General features: G+C 41.9%; 1 protein-coding gene across 2 annotated transcripts in view; it reads right to left on the reverse strand.

Moving 5' to 3' along the window:
* Nucleotides 1-16,480, reverse strand: part of LOC104963313 (disco-interacting protein 2 homolog A) — a 69,008-nt gene that overhangs the window by 12,012 nt on the left and 40,516 nt on the right. The window contains exons 2-6 of one of the 2 annotated variants that reach the window (XM_010791887.1): nt 11,073-11,144; nt 6,512-6,631; nt 6,302-6,421; nt 2,748-3,017; nt 960-1,097 (exon numbers count right to left, since the gene is read on the reverse strand). In XM_010791887.1, the coding sequence (XP_010790189.1) occupies nt 960-1,097; nt 2,748-3,017; nt 6,302-6,421; nt 6,512-6,631; nt 11,073-11,144 (720 nt within the window). The remainder of the gene's footprint in view (nt 1-959; nt 1,098-2,747; nt 3,018-6,301; nt 6,422-6,511; nt 6,632-11,072; nt 11,145-16,480) is intronic. The other variant, XM_010791888.1, reaches the window with a different exon arrangement.

Genomic DNA, 16,480 nt, shown 5'->3' on the forward strand with positions numbered 1-16,480 from the left:
TGAAAACTTGCATAAGCAACGTGGGTTTGAAACATCTTGAAAAACGCACAGCCAAACAGAAGGGATACCAATGACACTGTTTACATCTTTAAACACTCTCTTCCCCTTTATGTCAGCAGGGTGGGATGGTTCAGCATTTATTTGCACTGAAAACGCAGCCAACGCACACATTCTTAATGAAAGAAGATGGATGGCAGGAAGTTAATGTTCCAGTTTTCAGACTGCTGGCTTATTTTATACATTGGCTATTCATTCAAAGCAGCCTTTCAGCTCTGATGTTGAAAGAATGGAGATGGAGAGAGCAGGAACACATTGGAGCTGCTTTTAATGACTTCTCGAAAGGGATTGTCCTCCATGGTAACTCTCTGAGGACAATTAACGCTATGCAAATCACTGTTCAAACATACTATATAACTGATGAATGAGAAAAGTAGAAATAATACTGAGAGAAAATAACTAGTTATGACACATCCTCATAGTGATTTCACTGGTTACACGTCTGTACAGCTTCTGAAACAGCTGGCAATATATTTTGTGGATACAAGAGTGTGTTTTGAGAATATTGAATAAAAAATGTTATGATAAGCTGTTCATTTTATGCACTGATAGACAAATAACATGAAAAAAATTGAATCACCACTGATCATTTGGTTTACAACTCTGACTCTTAGACCTGACGCTTTTAGGACTCAAGTGAAACAATTGTGTTTTGGTAGTGTCTATTTCTATTAGGCATTGGGTAGAAGACATATTTTCTTTTTGGAAGGGGTTGGAGAGGTGCAGTGTTACCATGGCAACACAAGAGGGTCAGTCAGCAGCTTGTGCCAGTCTGAGAGGCAGACTGACTAAGAGGAAGACAGAGGGGAAGACAGCAGGGGAGAAAGGGACATGAGTGCGTTTCTGTGTGTGTTGCTGTGTGTTTCTCTGTGTGTTTGTGTGAGTGTGAGTCAGAAACTCACCATCTGCGGTCTCCATGACGCTGGTGTGGTGGTTGTTGCCCCGGGAAATGCCCCGCACCGAGGCCACCTGGGGCCGCTCTGCATGAAGCGAGGAGCGCTCCAACAGCCCCGTCACATCGGGGGGCGCTGAGTGGTTATCTGTGATGAGTGGGGCGTCGGGGGTTAAAAGGGCAAACTCCAGGCCTACTTAGGCTAGCTCTAATATATAGAAATCTGCATTAGGAGCAAATAAACTGATCCAAAAACTTGGGGATTTGATAAGGAGGCTTAATGTCTTCTCAAAGTACGGTAGTCTTTACCTGCAGAAGACCTTTAACAAGAATTTCACTTATGCCATGCTAATGAAAAAATGGCTTCTAATCAGCAGATGAATTACCCTCAGTAAGGAATGTATCCATGGCAACAAGATGCCTGTTTAGTTTGATTAATAGGCTAAGGCTTTCATTTGTTGCCGTTAGTGGTAAACTATAAAAAGTTTGCCTCACAATGGTTTCCATTAATTACATAATTTACCTTGTAACTTATTTAAACCAAGTGAGGGTAACTCTTATAGAAATCACTTGAAAATTCTACATTGGCAAAAGAAAAGGGGGTTTATAAAGTAAACGTGTTCTGAAGGGCTATGGTAGCAGTGTTGTTGGACCCAGACAAAAAAAGAAAATGGTTATGTACGGGCTGAGGTTCCCTTTGAAGAATGTAATGCCTTTTATGTGTACTATATTGACTGTATACATTAGCACAACACAAATGAAGGATTTCAAAGCGTGTGATGATGGCCTACTAGTCATTGTTTATAGCTGAAGTGAATGACAGACAGAGTTTGAGGGGTCAGGGGACAGGATAATAGAGGAGATTTATTTACAGCCACATTCAGCACCAGTCACTGCTTCTACTTTATGACAGCAACCTTGAGGGGGGGACAGGCTGGACAGAAATCTGACAGCTCCATCCTAATAGTATCGTCTGCCAGCACACACACGTCAACACACACGAGCAAGACACCATTTCACTTTGCTGCTGTTTGAGAGACGTATGGAGATGAATCCGGTGAGTCTCATTAGTCAGATACTTGTATGGAAGTGGCTGTGTGCCCTTTCACATGACTGGATGACAGTGAGATGGCAGAGGGAGACGACTAATTAGAGAGATGTTAAATAAAACTCTGCCGCATGTTTTCTTTGTCTTGCCTCAAGTGCTTTTATGCTTCTATATGGAGATAAGGCATTGGAAGTAGCAGATGTGTAAGACAGCGCTGTCTGCCTGCGATGGAGCTACAGTTATAGAAATAGCTGTCTGAGCAACACAATACAAGTTAAGATGTCACCTTTGACAAGACATCAATTCTGATTGGCTTGCTCAACTAATGCTTGTATCAGCAAAAAAGACAGACAATGGAAAAAGTGAAAAAAAAAAACGCTTGCCGACAGATTCATTCATTTATTTAGACGGAGGGATTCAAAACCATACGAGTAAGCAGGGGATTCTGCAGGCTTGCTGAAGGACTATATAGGACTTTTATTCTACCCTGAACAGGCAATTAAAACTGAATCAATACGTATCCTTCTACAATTAAAATTGAGAATGATATAAGAATAAAACAATATTTGAAAAAACCCTCAAATGTTGTTTTGTTGCTTGGCCTGAGACCACTTTTTATTCCATTTCTACAACACCTTCCGCTTACTACAACAACCTGGGATGAGGGCTGCGTCAATTTAAGGGGATAAGAACAAATAGATCGAGCAGCCATACGGTGATGTTGTATGAGACTGTGTGTGTGTCACTGACCTAGCTGGGTGTGTGCCATGAGGTCGGCCAGTGCGGTAGCTGCGGCGTTGGCGTTGAGGGCTGCGTGGGCAGTGGTGTTGGTGGTGTTGACGGATCTCCCTCCCGGATGTGATGAGGTGGATGACGCGGAGGATGAGGTGGACGAACCCTGGATGACACGGTTAAACCAGTGCTCCACGGCTGGGTGGCCGTGGCCCTGGTAGGGCGTGGAGGTAGCCAGACGTCCCTGCCGGCGCAGCGAACCCTCGTCTTCTGACGCCGAGGAGGTGTCTGTGTTTGACAGGTACAGACAGGGCAGCGTCACAACAGTGGACAGAGATATGGAGCCGCAGGATTTAGATGATATGCTGATGATACATTATTCTACTTATACATACTGGAGAGAGTACATATAAGCTAGTAGGATGGCCAGATGTTTGAAATGGAAATGGACGTTGTAAAGCTCGGAGATGATATATTGTTTAATGGGTCATGTCTTCACTGGTATTGTATGTATTGGATATTTCTTTGCCTCTAAAAGTAGCCTCAAAAACACGCAATGTATACAGTATGTGTATTATAAACAGGGCCGTCCCTGGCCAACATGAGGCCCCACGCAAAGTTATATGATGAGGCCCTCTGTTGCTAGCGGAGCCTCGCAGCGGCGAAACCGTGCCTCGCCACACTAATTGCGCCGCATAAGCGCATAGGTGCGCCGCATTTTCGGCCTGCAGGGAGGGACGGCCCTGATTATAAATGATAAATTGTGATAGCCTTCAAAAACAGACCAGAATGTTTTGTATTTCTAGACAGGAGAATGTCAATAACAAGAGGTGAGTTTGTGCACACTGACAGTAGGCTTATGTAACTTAATCATAGGTATTCGACTAACAAAGGCCTCTTTATAAGATACACATTCATATTAATTAGGAATGTTAAAAACAGCCCTCTAAAATATGGATGTTTAATACAAAACATTTTACTTGCATATTATCAAACAGGTACAGGTATTCCTGCTTGAAGGTGTTTTTGCAGACCAAACATCAACTGAAATAGCATGACCAACAAAATGATATTGTATTTTGCTAATGTACATGTTTAAGTTATTATGGCTTGCACTCAAACTCAGTCACTGATGATTTTACTGTCTGTCCCTTGAGGCAGCTGAGCAGTTGGTTTAGGCAAAGATAGCCTGAAACAGGAACGACTTCAAAGCAAGGTAAGGATCATTCAAAATGACCACAATCCACGTCATCTGCAAAGCTCCCAGAAATCTTGTATTTTCTACCGCGTTACTGAAGTTACACATGAGCAGTTTGAGATTACTATTCTTTGAACTGAGTTCAATGAAAGGGCTGAACAGGCTTAGACATCGACCATGTGATAAAATAAATATATGTTTTCACCAAGAAAGTTCTAATTTGACCCCATTACTCATCAGCCATGACCCATATAATGTATAAAACTCATTAATGTCCACATATTATACAAATCCTAGCACATGTGCATACACTTTACAGAACAACGCCTACAGTAACTAATGTGGAAAACATATCCCACAGTCCACAGGATGAGAAATAGATTTTCTGAAAAAGAGAGATCAAGCTATGTGTTATGATCACGTCTCTTGATGTTCTCCAAACTAATGAGACTTTTTCATCTTGATCTGTCTTCTCATCACTCACAGTATGTGGAGGACAAGTAAATTCAATGAATGAGAAACTATTAGAGTATTTTTCAGGCTTACTCGTGCCCTTGCAGAGGCTTTCAGAGCAAGGCTGGAGCAGGTTTGATTATAACAAGCTGGAATGTAATGTATCTAGGACCAGCGGACCCACGGGGGTTATCTCACATTTATGATTCTGTTTGTTATTCCTCTGCCTCTCTCCAATCAGTCTCAGAATCTCAGTAACCTTGACACAGTTACACAGAGGGAGAGGGAAAGAGAGGGTCAGAGAAGAAAAGCAAAGCAGAAATAGAGAGGTGGAAAGAATTGAAAGGAAACTGAAAAAGTGAAGAGGTATTAGTCACAGAAAACTACAACAAAAACAAGAATAGATAGTAAAGAGTGAGTCAGAGATAAGGTCGGGCATTGAAGGAGGATTAGGAGGTAAGGAAGAATATAAGAAAAAGAGAAAACCTAAGCAGAGATATATTTCAATTACGCTTGCTCACTATTTTCTTTGGGCAATAAAGTCAGGTCCAATAAAGATATAATACTAAATCGAATGAAGCTTCAACCCAGCAGTCAAATTCTTGAGGTTGCTTTCCCTGACTCATCTATAAAAGAATCAATCTAATCCTATTGGCTGAAGGAACTTCATAATGATTGGTCCCAAAAGGTCACTATACCAACGCACAAATTACATCCTACACACTTGTGCCAGTCCAGGTTCAATCGATGCTTCATCTATGTAGTGTGCATTGTAAATGTAAAAATCAAAGTGGAGCTACAGGAGAAGTCAGGAGATCACAGAAAGATGCATTTCCAATTAAAGATCGGCATGACTTGATGCCAATGTAACCATATGTATTGGTTGTTTATTAAAGATTAAACAAAGACAGTAGACTTCATTATCCCCTGGAGACCATGAATGTCTATTTCAAATATCAGCGCAAATTCAAAAGTTGTTGTGATATTTTAATCCAAAATAAGGTAGTGGATTGGCCAACCCACTGACAAACCAACTTAGTATTCCTTAGAGAAAAAATGCTGCTGGCATTGCTAAAATACTGTTATACTAATTTCTAAGTAACGCAACCTTTCCAGTGTGCTAACCTGTTGCTGCCATTATCCATAAAACCCAGAAGAGCACCATATGTTTTTTTATGTACAGTATGTAAGTAACGGTGGTCTGTTAGCCAAACCTATATACCTTCTCCTTTAGGTGACTCAGTGTGAGTGAAAACAACCACTCAGAGACCCCCTCCTTCTCCTGTTTAAACCCCAATGTCTGAGCTCTTAATCTGTTTACTCGCTCCACCGCTGTGTCCCCTCTCTTTACCCAAGACATGAGGCTCGAAGGCCCCCCACCAATTAACTCTTATACACCAATGATAAAGCCACCGCAGAGAGACTGGCAAGTTTTCTGTCATCACATCTTGCACAGAGAGCTTACTGACTGATTGAAGATAAAATACTTTCTTTTCCAAAAAGAGAGAGGCCTTGAACATTGCAACAAGAAAAGCAAAGAACGCAGTCAAATGACCTTAAAATGAACTGACCCACAACACAAATTGCTATAAAAGCATTTGAGACTATGTTAAAAATCTGATTATGCATCCATTATGCAACTCATGTGGGAAGCTCTGCCTGGAAACACAGCAGTGAGAACTGAGCCCTTTATAGTCACAAAGAATAGACACATTCATCAAAATGCATATTTATTTCCAATGGCAATGCCTCGCGACATCATCTTCCACCACTGGGAACAACAGTGTCAGCAGTTTAGCCTTCAATGCTCAGGTCAGAACATGTAAACAACCCAGTGTGAGCATTAGCCTAGGCTGTGTGTGAACAGGAAACACCTTGCCTTTGGGGAACAACAGAGGGTTTACAGGAACCGAGGTCTCACCTGGCGGGGTGCATGCCTCAACAGAAGACTGAACTAACACAGATCGTCTCTTGGAGGGCATTGGCATCTTCCTCTCCTTGTACTTTGCCAAAGCTGCTTGGACGGCTTCTGTGTGCAAATCTAAAAGAACACATACATTCAGTTAAACCACGGCATAAAAGAGGAGCGCCAGGCATTCAAAATGGTCTGTCAGAATGGAAACATGTTTACCGGATCTGAAGCGTTCATCCCGGGTGTTGGCCGCCCGGGACTTGTGGTGTTTGGAACCTGACAGAACAGCTTGGGAAGAGGCCTGGATCCTGTTGTCAATTTGCAGAGAAGGATCTACACCTGTGGAGGGAGAGGATAGTTTATTACAGGACAACATCTAAAGTTATACCTTCTTCTATTGCTGACCAGCTGAAAAACCACTATCATTAATTCAAGGTAGACACTCTGAATGTGCCTTGGACGTAGAGCACCATTCTGAGTATTGCTTGACTAGATCAAGTATCCACAAGCTTAATGGTAATCCCTTCTTGGGCTGCTTTCTTCAAATACAGTAGCTTGGAGTTGAGAAAGTCTTCACTTAAATTAATCCAGCCTCTCTAACAGCTTTCCAACTGCCTTAAAGCTGTCCAAGGAAAGCATAAGCAATTTACACATGCGTAACAGAAAGGAGGTGATTAAGCACCATGAATGTCAAACAGAAAACATCTTCTAACTAGAGCGTTCTAAAATTATCAAACCCTCAAAGATGCCAAACCGCTCTGCTCAGCGTGACACAGGCTGTGATTCATCTTCTGCTTACGCAACTCTCCTTTGAGTCTTATTAGGTAACTAGTGGTTAACATCAGAGGGGAAGCCGTCTGGAGGAAGGTCGTGCCAAGGGCTTTATTTGTAGTCTTCTTCTATTGGTTCACTTCTTCTTCTTCCTCTCACGTATTTGAAGAAAGAAGGAAGTATCCATATTTCGAATAAATCAAAGTATGACAGAACGTGATGAATCTTATTTTACAGAACATCACAAGTTTGATCCAGATTAACTTTATACCCAATTAATTCAGCGACTATTAAAGGTCACCTATTATGCAAAAAAGTTTTTCGTGTATTTTATACCTCTGTATTAAGAGACTCTGAAAGTTTCAGGAATAAAGACCCCCTCCCTTTTTCTCCTGATCCATTTATATAAAAAAGTAAAAGTAAGAGAATCAGCACTTTTGAAACAGGACTGAAACAGAGGGGATTATGGGATGCTACAACGACCTGTTTGGTGTTTGGAGCCAAACACTTCAGAGACATGTTTTGTATATATCTGAAACCTATAATATATTGATGAAAAAGAGTATATCATAATAGGGGACCTTTAAGGTATGTTATGTTGTGCATAATAAAATGTCGACATGCACACCTACAGTAAATAGGGAATATGACAATTCTGACTAAAGAAATGCAGCTCCCACAAGGTGTTTGTATTTCCATATAGAGTAATGAAAGGCCTTTGCAGTTCTTCTAGGCAGAGATGAGGGACAACTTTACACACAATGGAACAGGAAGCATTCAAAGGAACAGCATCTGTACTATAACTCTGCAATACATCCGACAGCTTTATATAGTATACTTTCCCGACAGTGGGACAATGAAGAGAATAAACTTTGAAAGGATGCTTCTGTAGTACTGTAGCTCGACAAACAATACCGACTAGTGCCGGGGGATTGTGCAGTTTACGATTGAAGTTTCATGTATTTTTAAGTAAACACTGCATGTTTCTTGCAGATATATGTCAAAGCAGCAGAACATCATATAAAGAAATACATTACATTTTGTGTGAGTAGAGTACTAAAACCCCTGTGGAAGGGACAAGCACTAACCCAATACATCATAAACTCAAGTTCATGCTAAAGAGTTTGTTTTTTTAATCCAGTTATTCCAATGAAACCCGCTAACTGGATTCTAAAATATGGACATTAACCACTGCAAATCTTCAGGCAAACACAGCAAACTGAGCACAACCAAGCCAGTGGTAACATTACTACAAATTGAAAAAATTATAAAAAGGTTGATTTATTGTTAAAAGACGTTCTAAATGTTATCCGACTGAAATGAATACAGACCTTGTTAAACTAACAGTAAGTTGATTATGTTCAAATGAAAACAATCGACATCCTTTGTGGAGGCTGGCTGGAGTTAAACTCAAGTGCCATTGGGGAATAACATAAATCTATACGTTTTGGGCAAAATGATCAGCTTTGAAGTTGCTGTGATATTGCAAATGCTGTTAATCAAATGGCAGAGTGGCTGCCTTTGCATGTATACCAATTGGAAAACAGCCTTTTGAGGACAGCGTCATCACACATTTAGCGTGTTGGATCCACACCGATCTGGCTGCCCGGTCACACACCCGGCCAGCCTGCCACCCATCAGCTCGCCCGGCTTTTCAGCGGCAGCTTAGAGGGGATCAGTGAGCTCCACGCTGTCAGCAACTCTCAGACAGCGGCAGCACACACTGCAAAACATTTACACATGCATCAAGTAAACTATTCAATATCAAAAGTTTGAAATATGACACACACACACACACACACACACACACACACACACACACACACACACACACACACACACACACACACACACACACACACACACACACACACACACACACAATTCCCTAAGCATGGATGGATACATTCATATATGCTGGTCCCTGATATTGCTCTGACAACCCGGTCACACTCCAGCCTTTCAGAGGAAACAGGTCTATAAAAACAAGCCAAGACACCAGACCCGGTTGCTGGGAAGAACACTCGTTAGAGACATGCCGCTCTAAGCCAATCAGAGGCGTGCTCCGTCACAGCACATGTTGTTATTGGTCCAGAGCGAACCCTGATGAGTTTTTTGCACTCATCTGATGCCAACAATTACCGGTGTGACAGTGTGCCGTGCCTTACTTCCTAGATAGCAAATATGCCTGGCTAATGAGCTGTACACAGTTGTCAATTTACATCACAGACATAAATAAGTGATTGAAATTACACATGCTTCATATTAATGAATGGGTTGGTTTCAATGCCGACCTGGGACTCATCAAAGTCGTAAGATTTAACTTCGATGTCTTAAAACCATCACTCAAGTCATGTCAACACACCTGTATTCTCACTGCGGAGGTGCAGAAATTCCTCCAAACAGCTACATTTTAATGCTTATAAACTTACATTCATAGTACACAACTTTTCCTAAATGGTTGATTTTCCTGTATGTTTGACACCTAAAGCAATTCTGTACCTTCAAAGCTCACAGTGAAGCCTACACACTAAAATTATAGACAAAGAAAATTCATCAGCTCTCATAAATCTTCAACAATCTGGCTGTGCATCTATGCTTTATTGCACTTGGCACATGTAGTCCTGTGACAACAGTGAAATATAAGGCAGTAAATCAGCTTGTGGAATTTAGCATGGTGCTCAGTCCATTGGTGTTCTATTTCAACCCTTTAGCTGGTAAACCCTAACTCACTGATTCACCGTGCTGATGGATGTGTCATCAAGTCCCAAAACATTCATTCATCCTGCTGGAAGAATATCACTCCCTCCAAAAGCCCATCCATTTCTGCCCTATATCTATCAACTCTATGTGTTAGCATCCAGCCAGAGTGGATCTTAAAATAAACAACAAAAAGGAAACACGTGAATCCACTTTAACAAGGGAGCAATAGAAAGAAAGAAAATGAAGTACATAGTTCCACAAAGTTTAATAACAGACCTGCTAACTCCAGTGGAAAGCCTCGAGCGAGCGACCCACAACAGACTGTGGTTTCCACTGAGGCCTGGTGTTCTGATAGCGGGCCAAACCAAAGACTGCCATGGACCAAAGGACAAAGAAGCATGAAGCTCACAGTGACTCTCCTCTGGGATTCACAGCAAACCACCTCGACCTTAAAGTCTGACCGAGGCACCTTGGACTGACTGCTTGACTTGGGATAAAAATACACTGAATTGACATATACATGTATCCCCCCTCAGACTCAAAAGCCATGGACAGATAATAAGTAGTGACATACATCTGGGAAACTTTACGCCTCCTGTTTGCCAAATGTAATACCTCTCTTCTCAAACACCCATAGCCTAACAGAGGATGGCAGGCACAGATACACATGAGCTGACGATTAAATAAAGAAAATATTCCTCTAAATAATTAGAGCTAAGCTTTAGTGTTATGAAAGCAGCACACAAACACACTCAAAATGTAAATGAGACCAAATGTATCATTACAGCAGGGACGTAGAATATTTACATATCCATTACAGTAGGTCTTCCTAGCTTCGGATGATTAGCATCTATTTTCATTTGGCCCCGACCTACACTATGATATATGCTTGCTGCGGGGCGATGGCATTGATAACAGACCCGAGGAATCAAGGACACAACAGCAGACACACCTTATCTAACCAGCTGAATAAAGTATAGATGTGTCAAAAGCCTTCACAGTATCCTTTCTCAAAACGTTATGGCCATGTAATGTTCCATCTGGTACCTCTCATACGAAAAATACTTTATTTTCTAAAGTTAAAAGAAAATGCAACTTCTGAATCATTCTTCTTTACTATTTTGGGATTGTATTTATTTTACTAAATTATGCTGTGAGTAAATGAAACTGCTCCTATATTTGTATACTTGTTCTCATCGTGTATGCTCTTGCAAGGACACTATGCTAACTGCTGTGCTAAAAGGCAGCCAGAGCCAAGATAAAAACCTGTTCCGGTCAGTAAATGTCCTGCAGGCCGGTGTCTTACCTTGTATCTGTGGGATGTACGGCGCAAGCAGCTTGCCTCTTTTCTTCTCATAGCCCTTCTGAGTGATGTCCCCTGTACAGACAGAGACAGAGAAATACAAAGGAACAGACAGACAGGGAGAGAAGAGGAGGGGAAGAGAGATGAGTCATTAGCTCAGCCATGCCCTGGTGGTGTGTATGTGTGTGTGTGCACAAGTGCCAGGCTGGTTGCACTGGCACCACGGGGCACCAGAGAAGGGCTGTGGTAGCAGATGACCAGCCCTCACCCACTGGAAACTATCTTTCTCTCAAACTCAGGAAGTGACATTGCGATTGTTAGATTAGTTAGTGTTCAAATTTCCCCTTTAAATACTTGTATGATAACATCGACAAGGCAAGAGGCATTTAAAATATCATTTGTCTGGTGCGCCTGGAACATTTTCCCTCGCAGTGTTTTTACCAGAAGTAAAAAGGCTTCTGCTGATGTCAGCATGAACTGAATCGCACTCAGTTGTCTCCCCACACATAATTAAAAGGCAGTCTGTTAAATAAGAGCTAGCTGCATGTTATTTTAATAGCCCTATTGGAAAGGAACTTCAATGTACAAGCTTCTCCCAGCCTGGAATCTAACTAGAGTAAATTAAGTAAGGGAGAAATGAGGGCACATAGAGACAGAGAGCTAGGTGGAAGGTATTAAGTAAAATAAAGCACTGCAGATTGCAGCAAAAGGTTATATACTGTAGCTTAAAGTGCTAATTGTCTATAGGCTTGGCACGGTGTGGTGTAGAGCTAGCAAGGAGCTATTACTTAATGTGGGTTGTTAGGATTGTGATGAAAGATTGACCATGGTTATCCTAAAGTAACAAAGACATGGACAGGAAGAAACAGACACAAATCCAAACCCGAGCACTGCTTTAGTGCTTGTATTGTTGCTAATTTAAAATGATAAAATGCTATATCCTTACCCTAAGAAATGTAGACAAAAAAGAAACATAAATCTCAATTACTCAACCTTTAAAATTATCCCAATTATCACATATTATACAGATAAACCTGACACCCGATCAGTCCGTATGGACAGATGATGACTATAAAATGTATCCAAAATGGTGAAGTATGAAAAAAGTTGGATTTTTCCGTCTCTAATCGTGCGATAACCTCACAAACTCCACAGATTATGCAATTCCTTTTGTTGCTTTTATTCAACAACACAAATATGTTTTCAAAAATGTGTAACATCTGAACTCATCACCACTAAATGACAGTGTCAACAAACTGTCAAAATGTGTTGAAACAAATCCACGGGCCGCACTGACTGAGTGTTTTGGCTGATCTGGGGATGTGAGATGTCACTGTGTTTGTGCACATCAGACAAAGCCAAGCTGAGGCTTATGGGATGGAGGCTCACTCTTTGGCAGACAAAAGACATATTGATTCTCTCAGAGAGGGCTGACTGACAGCACCTCTAACACACAACTATGAGAATGTACATAAACTATGCTCTCATATGTGACCTTTCTCAAACAAGCTCCAACACCCCTAAAGATGGATGGAGAAAAAAGGAAGGGTCTTGAGGAAAATATGCCAGTCAAACCGAGGAGCTGGAAGGAGTGTCAAAGCCAAACAGCCCCTTGACTTGACATGTGCTTTGTTTTGGCAGGAAACCAGAAATGCTCAGAAAAGTCAACTCAAGATCTCACTGGTCAGATTTTCTACAGGATGTTAACACTGGACGCCAATGAATAGGGATCAGTGTGTGCTTTATATTAATCTCTATAGGCTCTCAGTGGGGGTCATAAGAGTGGAGGTTAAGTGATAGGTTCAATAGGGCTATGTGGATAGGGTTAGGGTTAGGGTTACACATTGATTTAAACCCTCACCCATTTACTTTACTTGCCCTCTATTGACATATTTAACCTATATTAATTCATAAAATGTACTTTTTTACAAGTCCCCTTTCATACACCACATGCTATTGTCCTAGAACTTTCATTGAGTTATCTCCCTCAATTAATAATTGTTACCAACATTTCTCAGACTAAATATTCTTCAGTTATCTTTGATCTCTCTTGAACACAACAGTGTGTTAGTGTGAGGGCAGGTTGTGTTGGCGCTGCCCGCTGGTCCTGAGTCACCAGGAACAGCTGAATGCCTGCACTGTTAAATGTCCAGTAGAGATGGAGGCTAGCAACAATACAGTGCTGTCCACAGGCCGCGCTGACCCGACACTGACTCTTTCTGGTGATAAGTGTCTCGGCCTGTATGTGTGTACATCAGTATGTCTGCGTGCATGCCAGCATGTCTGTGTGTGCGCACCACAGCAGCCAACCAGCATGACAACCACACAATAGAGGGCTATTCTCCGCGGCGGCACCAAATTCTGGTCAGCGGTCTCTGTGGCCGAGCGGCCCCCTTGCACACACTGATCCATCAAGTTATGTCTTGGTGAAGCTAATCTTTTCATCTGGGAACAAACAGCTTCGTCATTAAATATGGAGGAATGGACTCAAGCATTCAACAGTAAACAATGACCCTCGTTTTAAAAAACTAAAAGTCTGAGGCGCCGTAGCATCGGGATATTTACTGTGCGGGTGCATATGATTGAGTGTGTTTAACAATATGCCTGCACGTATATTTGTGTATGTTTTTACGTATTCACAGAAAGATGCTCCATTCCCCTTCTCCGATTGAGCTACCACGAGATAGAAATGGGAGGATCCGCCTGGGGAATAACAGAGGGGGGGAAGGCAGTGGGACGCAGAGAAGAGAGTGATGGAGCAACGGATGGAGGGAAGCTTAGCGTGACGTCAAATTGCACAATCGCAAGCTGTAGCTTACAGAATATTTACAGCTGAGTGGGAAACACTTCATTCGACCCCCTCCACCCTCCTGCGCTGACTAAAGGCTTTACCATGTAATTGAGCTGTAAAGAAAAAAGGGAAAGGGTGACTCCAAGCAAGCACCTGGGGGGGGGAGAGGGCGGTGGGATCCAGTAAATAAAACGACATGGAATGTGTCAAAAGAGGGAGATGAACCAAAGCACACGAGGGAGGGGGGAGGAGGATTTTCTCATGTCATGATGGTGAGAGAATATTTCAAGGGGCAGAACTAAAAGACTGTTTTTCTTTTCCACCTTCATCCAAACCCACCTCCTTTGTGGCTTTTATCCCTCCACTCTAACCTCTTTACCTTCCTCTCACCCTGGAGGGCTCACTCTCCACGCATACTAAGCATTCTACTCATCTTTTGACCCCTTTGTTGAAATACCTGCAGCAGTTCTTGCAGAGGAAAACGAAAAGCCATGAGTCTAATGTACACATTTCGTTCCATCCATTCTAAGTGGCAAGAGATTGTTTTCGAGAGACTATCTTTTTCTGAAACGTCTTTTAAATCGTGTTACCAACATTCCTCTCACCCTGCACGCAATCCAATTTGGAAAAAGAGACGGTCAATCTTGTGACAGTCAGAACAGTGACAACACGAGCGCCCGCTGCCCTCTGCTGTGTCATATTGACTATAATTGACTGATGGCTATTGAGTGGAGCTGAGGCCCATTAGAGAATTACCTTGCATGTGCCTGGACGAAGCTCTTACAGTATACGTACTGAAACACAGCACATTCCTCTCAAACACATCAGGGATAGATAATGGAGCGCTGAATGAAGAGGGTGACTCACCTTAATGAGGCTGCTGAAAAACGAACTTGTAGCAGGAAAAGGTTTAGACATCTCTCCTTCTAGATGCAGGAAGTCAGACATGTACTGTACTGTGTATGTCAACTATTGCTCTTAACTTTCTCCTTAAGTGTGTCAGTGTGTGTGTGTTTGCGGACCCTCCCACATTAAGCAACACTAAAGCTTGATGACACTCTAACTTCTTCTAAAGGATCATACCTATAAACAGTACTGCTTCAAATTCTTATACTAAGATAGGTCTCACAAATGTAATTGCAACATGAACAAGGTTGTCATTATATTTACTTATATATATATCATATAATTATAAAACATTTGGTTTTCATTATTGTTCAGTCTTTCCAAAAGAACATCAGACAATAGTACAAAATGCCAGTCCTTGATAATCTCCTAGCCCAAAATTAAAACAATTTGAAGAAAGGGACAACAATACATTATTGTTCTCAAAAATGACTTAGACAGCGAATGAATCGATAAAGTAGTTGCTGGTTGATTTTCTAATGATTGTTCTGGCTCTAAATGGAATGATGTCAGGTTCAATTTTTAAAAAATTATCACAGAATCTGAGACGAGAAATCCCTTTCTGAATGTAAATATAATATATATATAATCATATTGAGAAATACTGTGCTGCTCAGTGCTCACACAATGCAACACTAATTTGAACTGCTATTCAATAGTCCAAAATGTGTCTTTATCTTCGAATAAATAACATCCAGCCTTTGCCTTCCGCTCTTCCTAAGTGACAGCCAGCCAGAGAGGAACCCCCTCCCCAACCCTTAATGTCAGCTCCTGTGCCAAGCTGACCCTCAAAGTGCCAACACTACTGCCAAACCAGCAACCACGCCGTCTGCCCTTCAGCCACAAACCACGGCTAAATATTTTGACAGGGAAGCATTTGCTCTCCAGTCGTGTGTGCTGCTTGCCTGCAACAAAAGCAGATGTAGCCAGCTGTCATTTAGCATTAGCTCTCTGGCATACAAAGCCCAGCGTTACCCTAGACAGCCGCTAAAATCTCATCTTTTCCACTGCATATTTGCAGAGAACAGTTTGTATGAGGATCAGAGAGGAACTATTTCAGGTGTGCATTGACATACTTGACCATAACTTCTCTGACTTTCCCTGCCAATAGGAAATGGGCAAATAGTGGTGTTACTAGTTTCTTTGCTGTTACTGTGTGACCAGTTATGCTGGTAAAAAAAAGAGCATAAATATGAATGAGAGACAGATAAGATAGATGGAGAAAGAACAGATCCCCACTACGGATATAACCGCATGTCTGGCTTTTTTTGTCTGTCTATAAGACAAAAGCCAAGCAGCGGGAAAAAAGTAAAAGTACAGTACAAGACCTCATAACATCCCTATGAAATAGTTTCAAGACACACAGACAGGCAGTATAACTCACATACTGTAGAGAAGCCAGGGGAGCAAGCAGGTCAGCAGTGAGGAGTCTTCAGCAGAGAGAGAGATGCGCAGACGGATTGAATGAGAAGAAGAAAAACAAGAAGAAGCCAGCAGCTTCAATACAGGCTGTTAGGTCAGCGGAGGCTAACAGCTAACAGCTAACAGGTAAACTGTAAGAAGTCCTGCTGTCATAAGTCAGGCCCTTCAGCATCCTTTGTTTCCTCTCATAGTGAGAGCAGGAGAATGAACAAACCCCATCTCCCACATTCTCCTTCCCATCACTCCCCTCCCTCTCAAACCCGGCGCTCCCGACTCCCCCCTCAATCGACTG

Source organism: Notothenia coriiceps, unplaced genomic scaffold (assembly GCF_000735185.1).
Source record: "Notothenia coriiceps isolate Sejong01 unplaced genomic scaffold, NC01 NC01_scaffold00035949, whole genome shotgun sequence".
Lineage (NCBI taxonomy): Eukaryota > Metazoa > Chordata > Actinopteri > Perciformes > Nototheniidae > Notothenia > Notothenia coriiceps.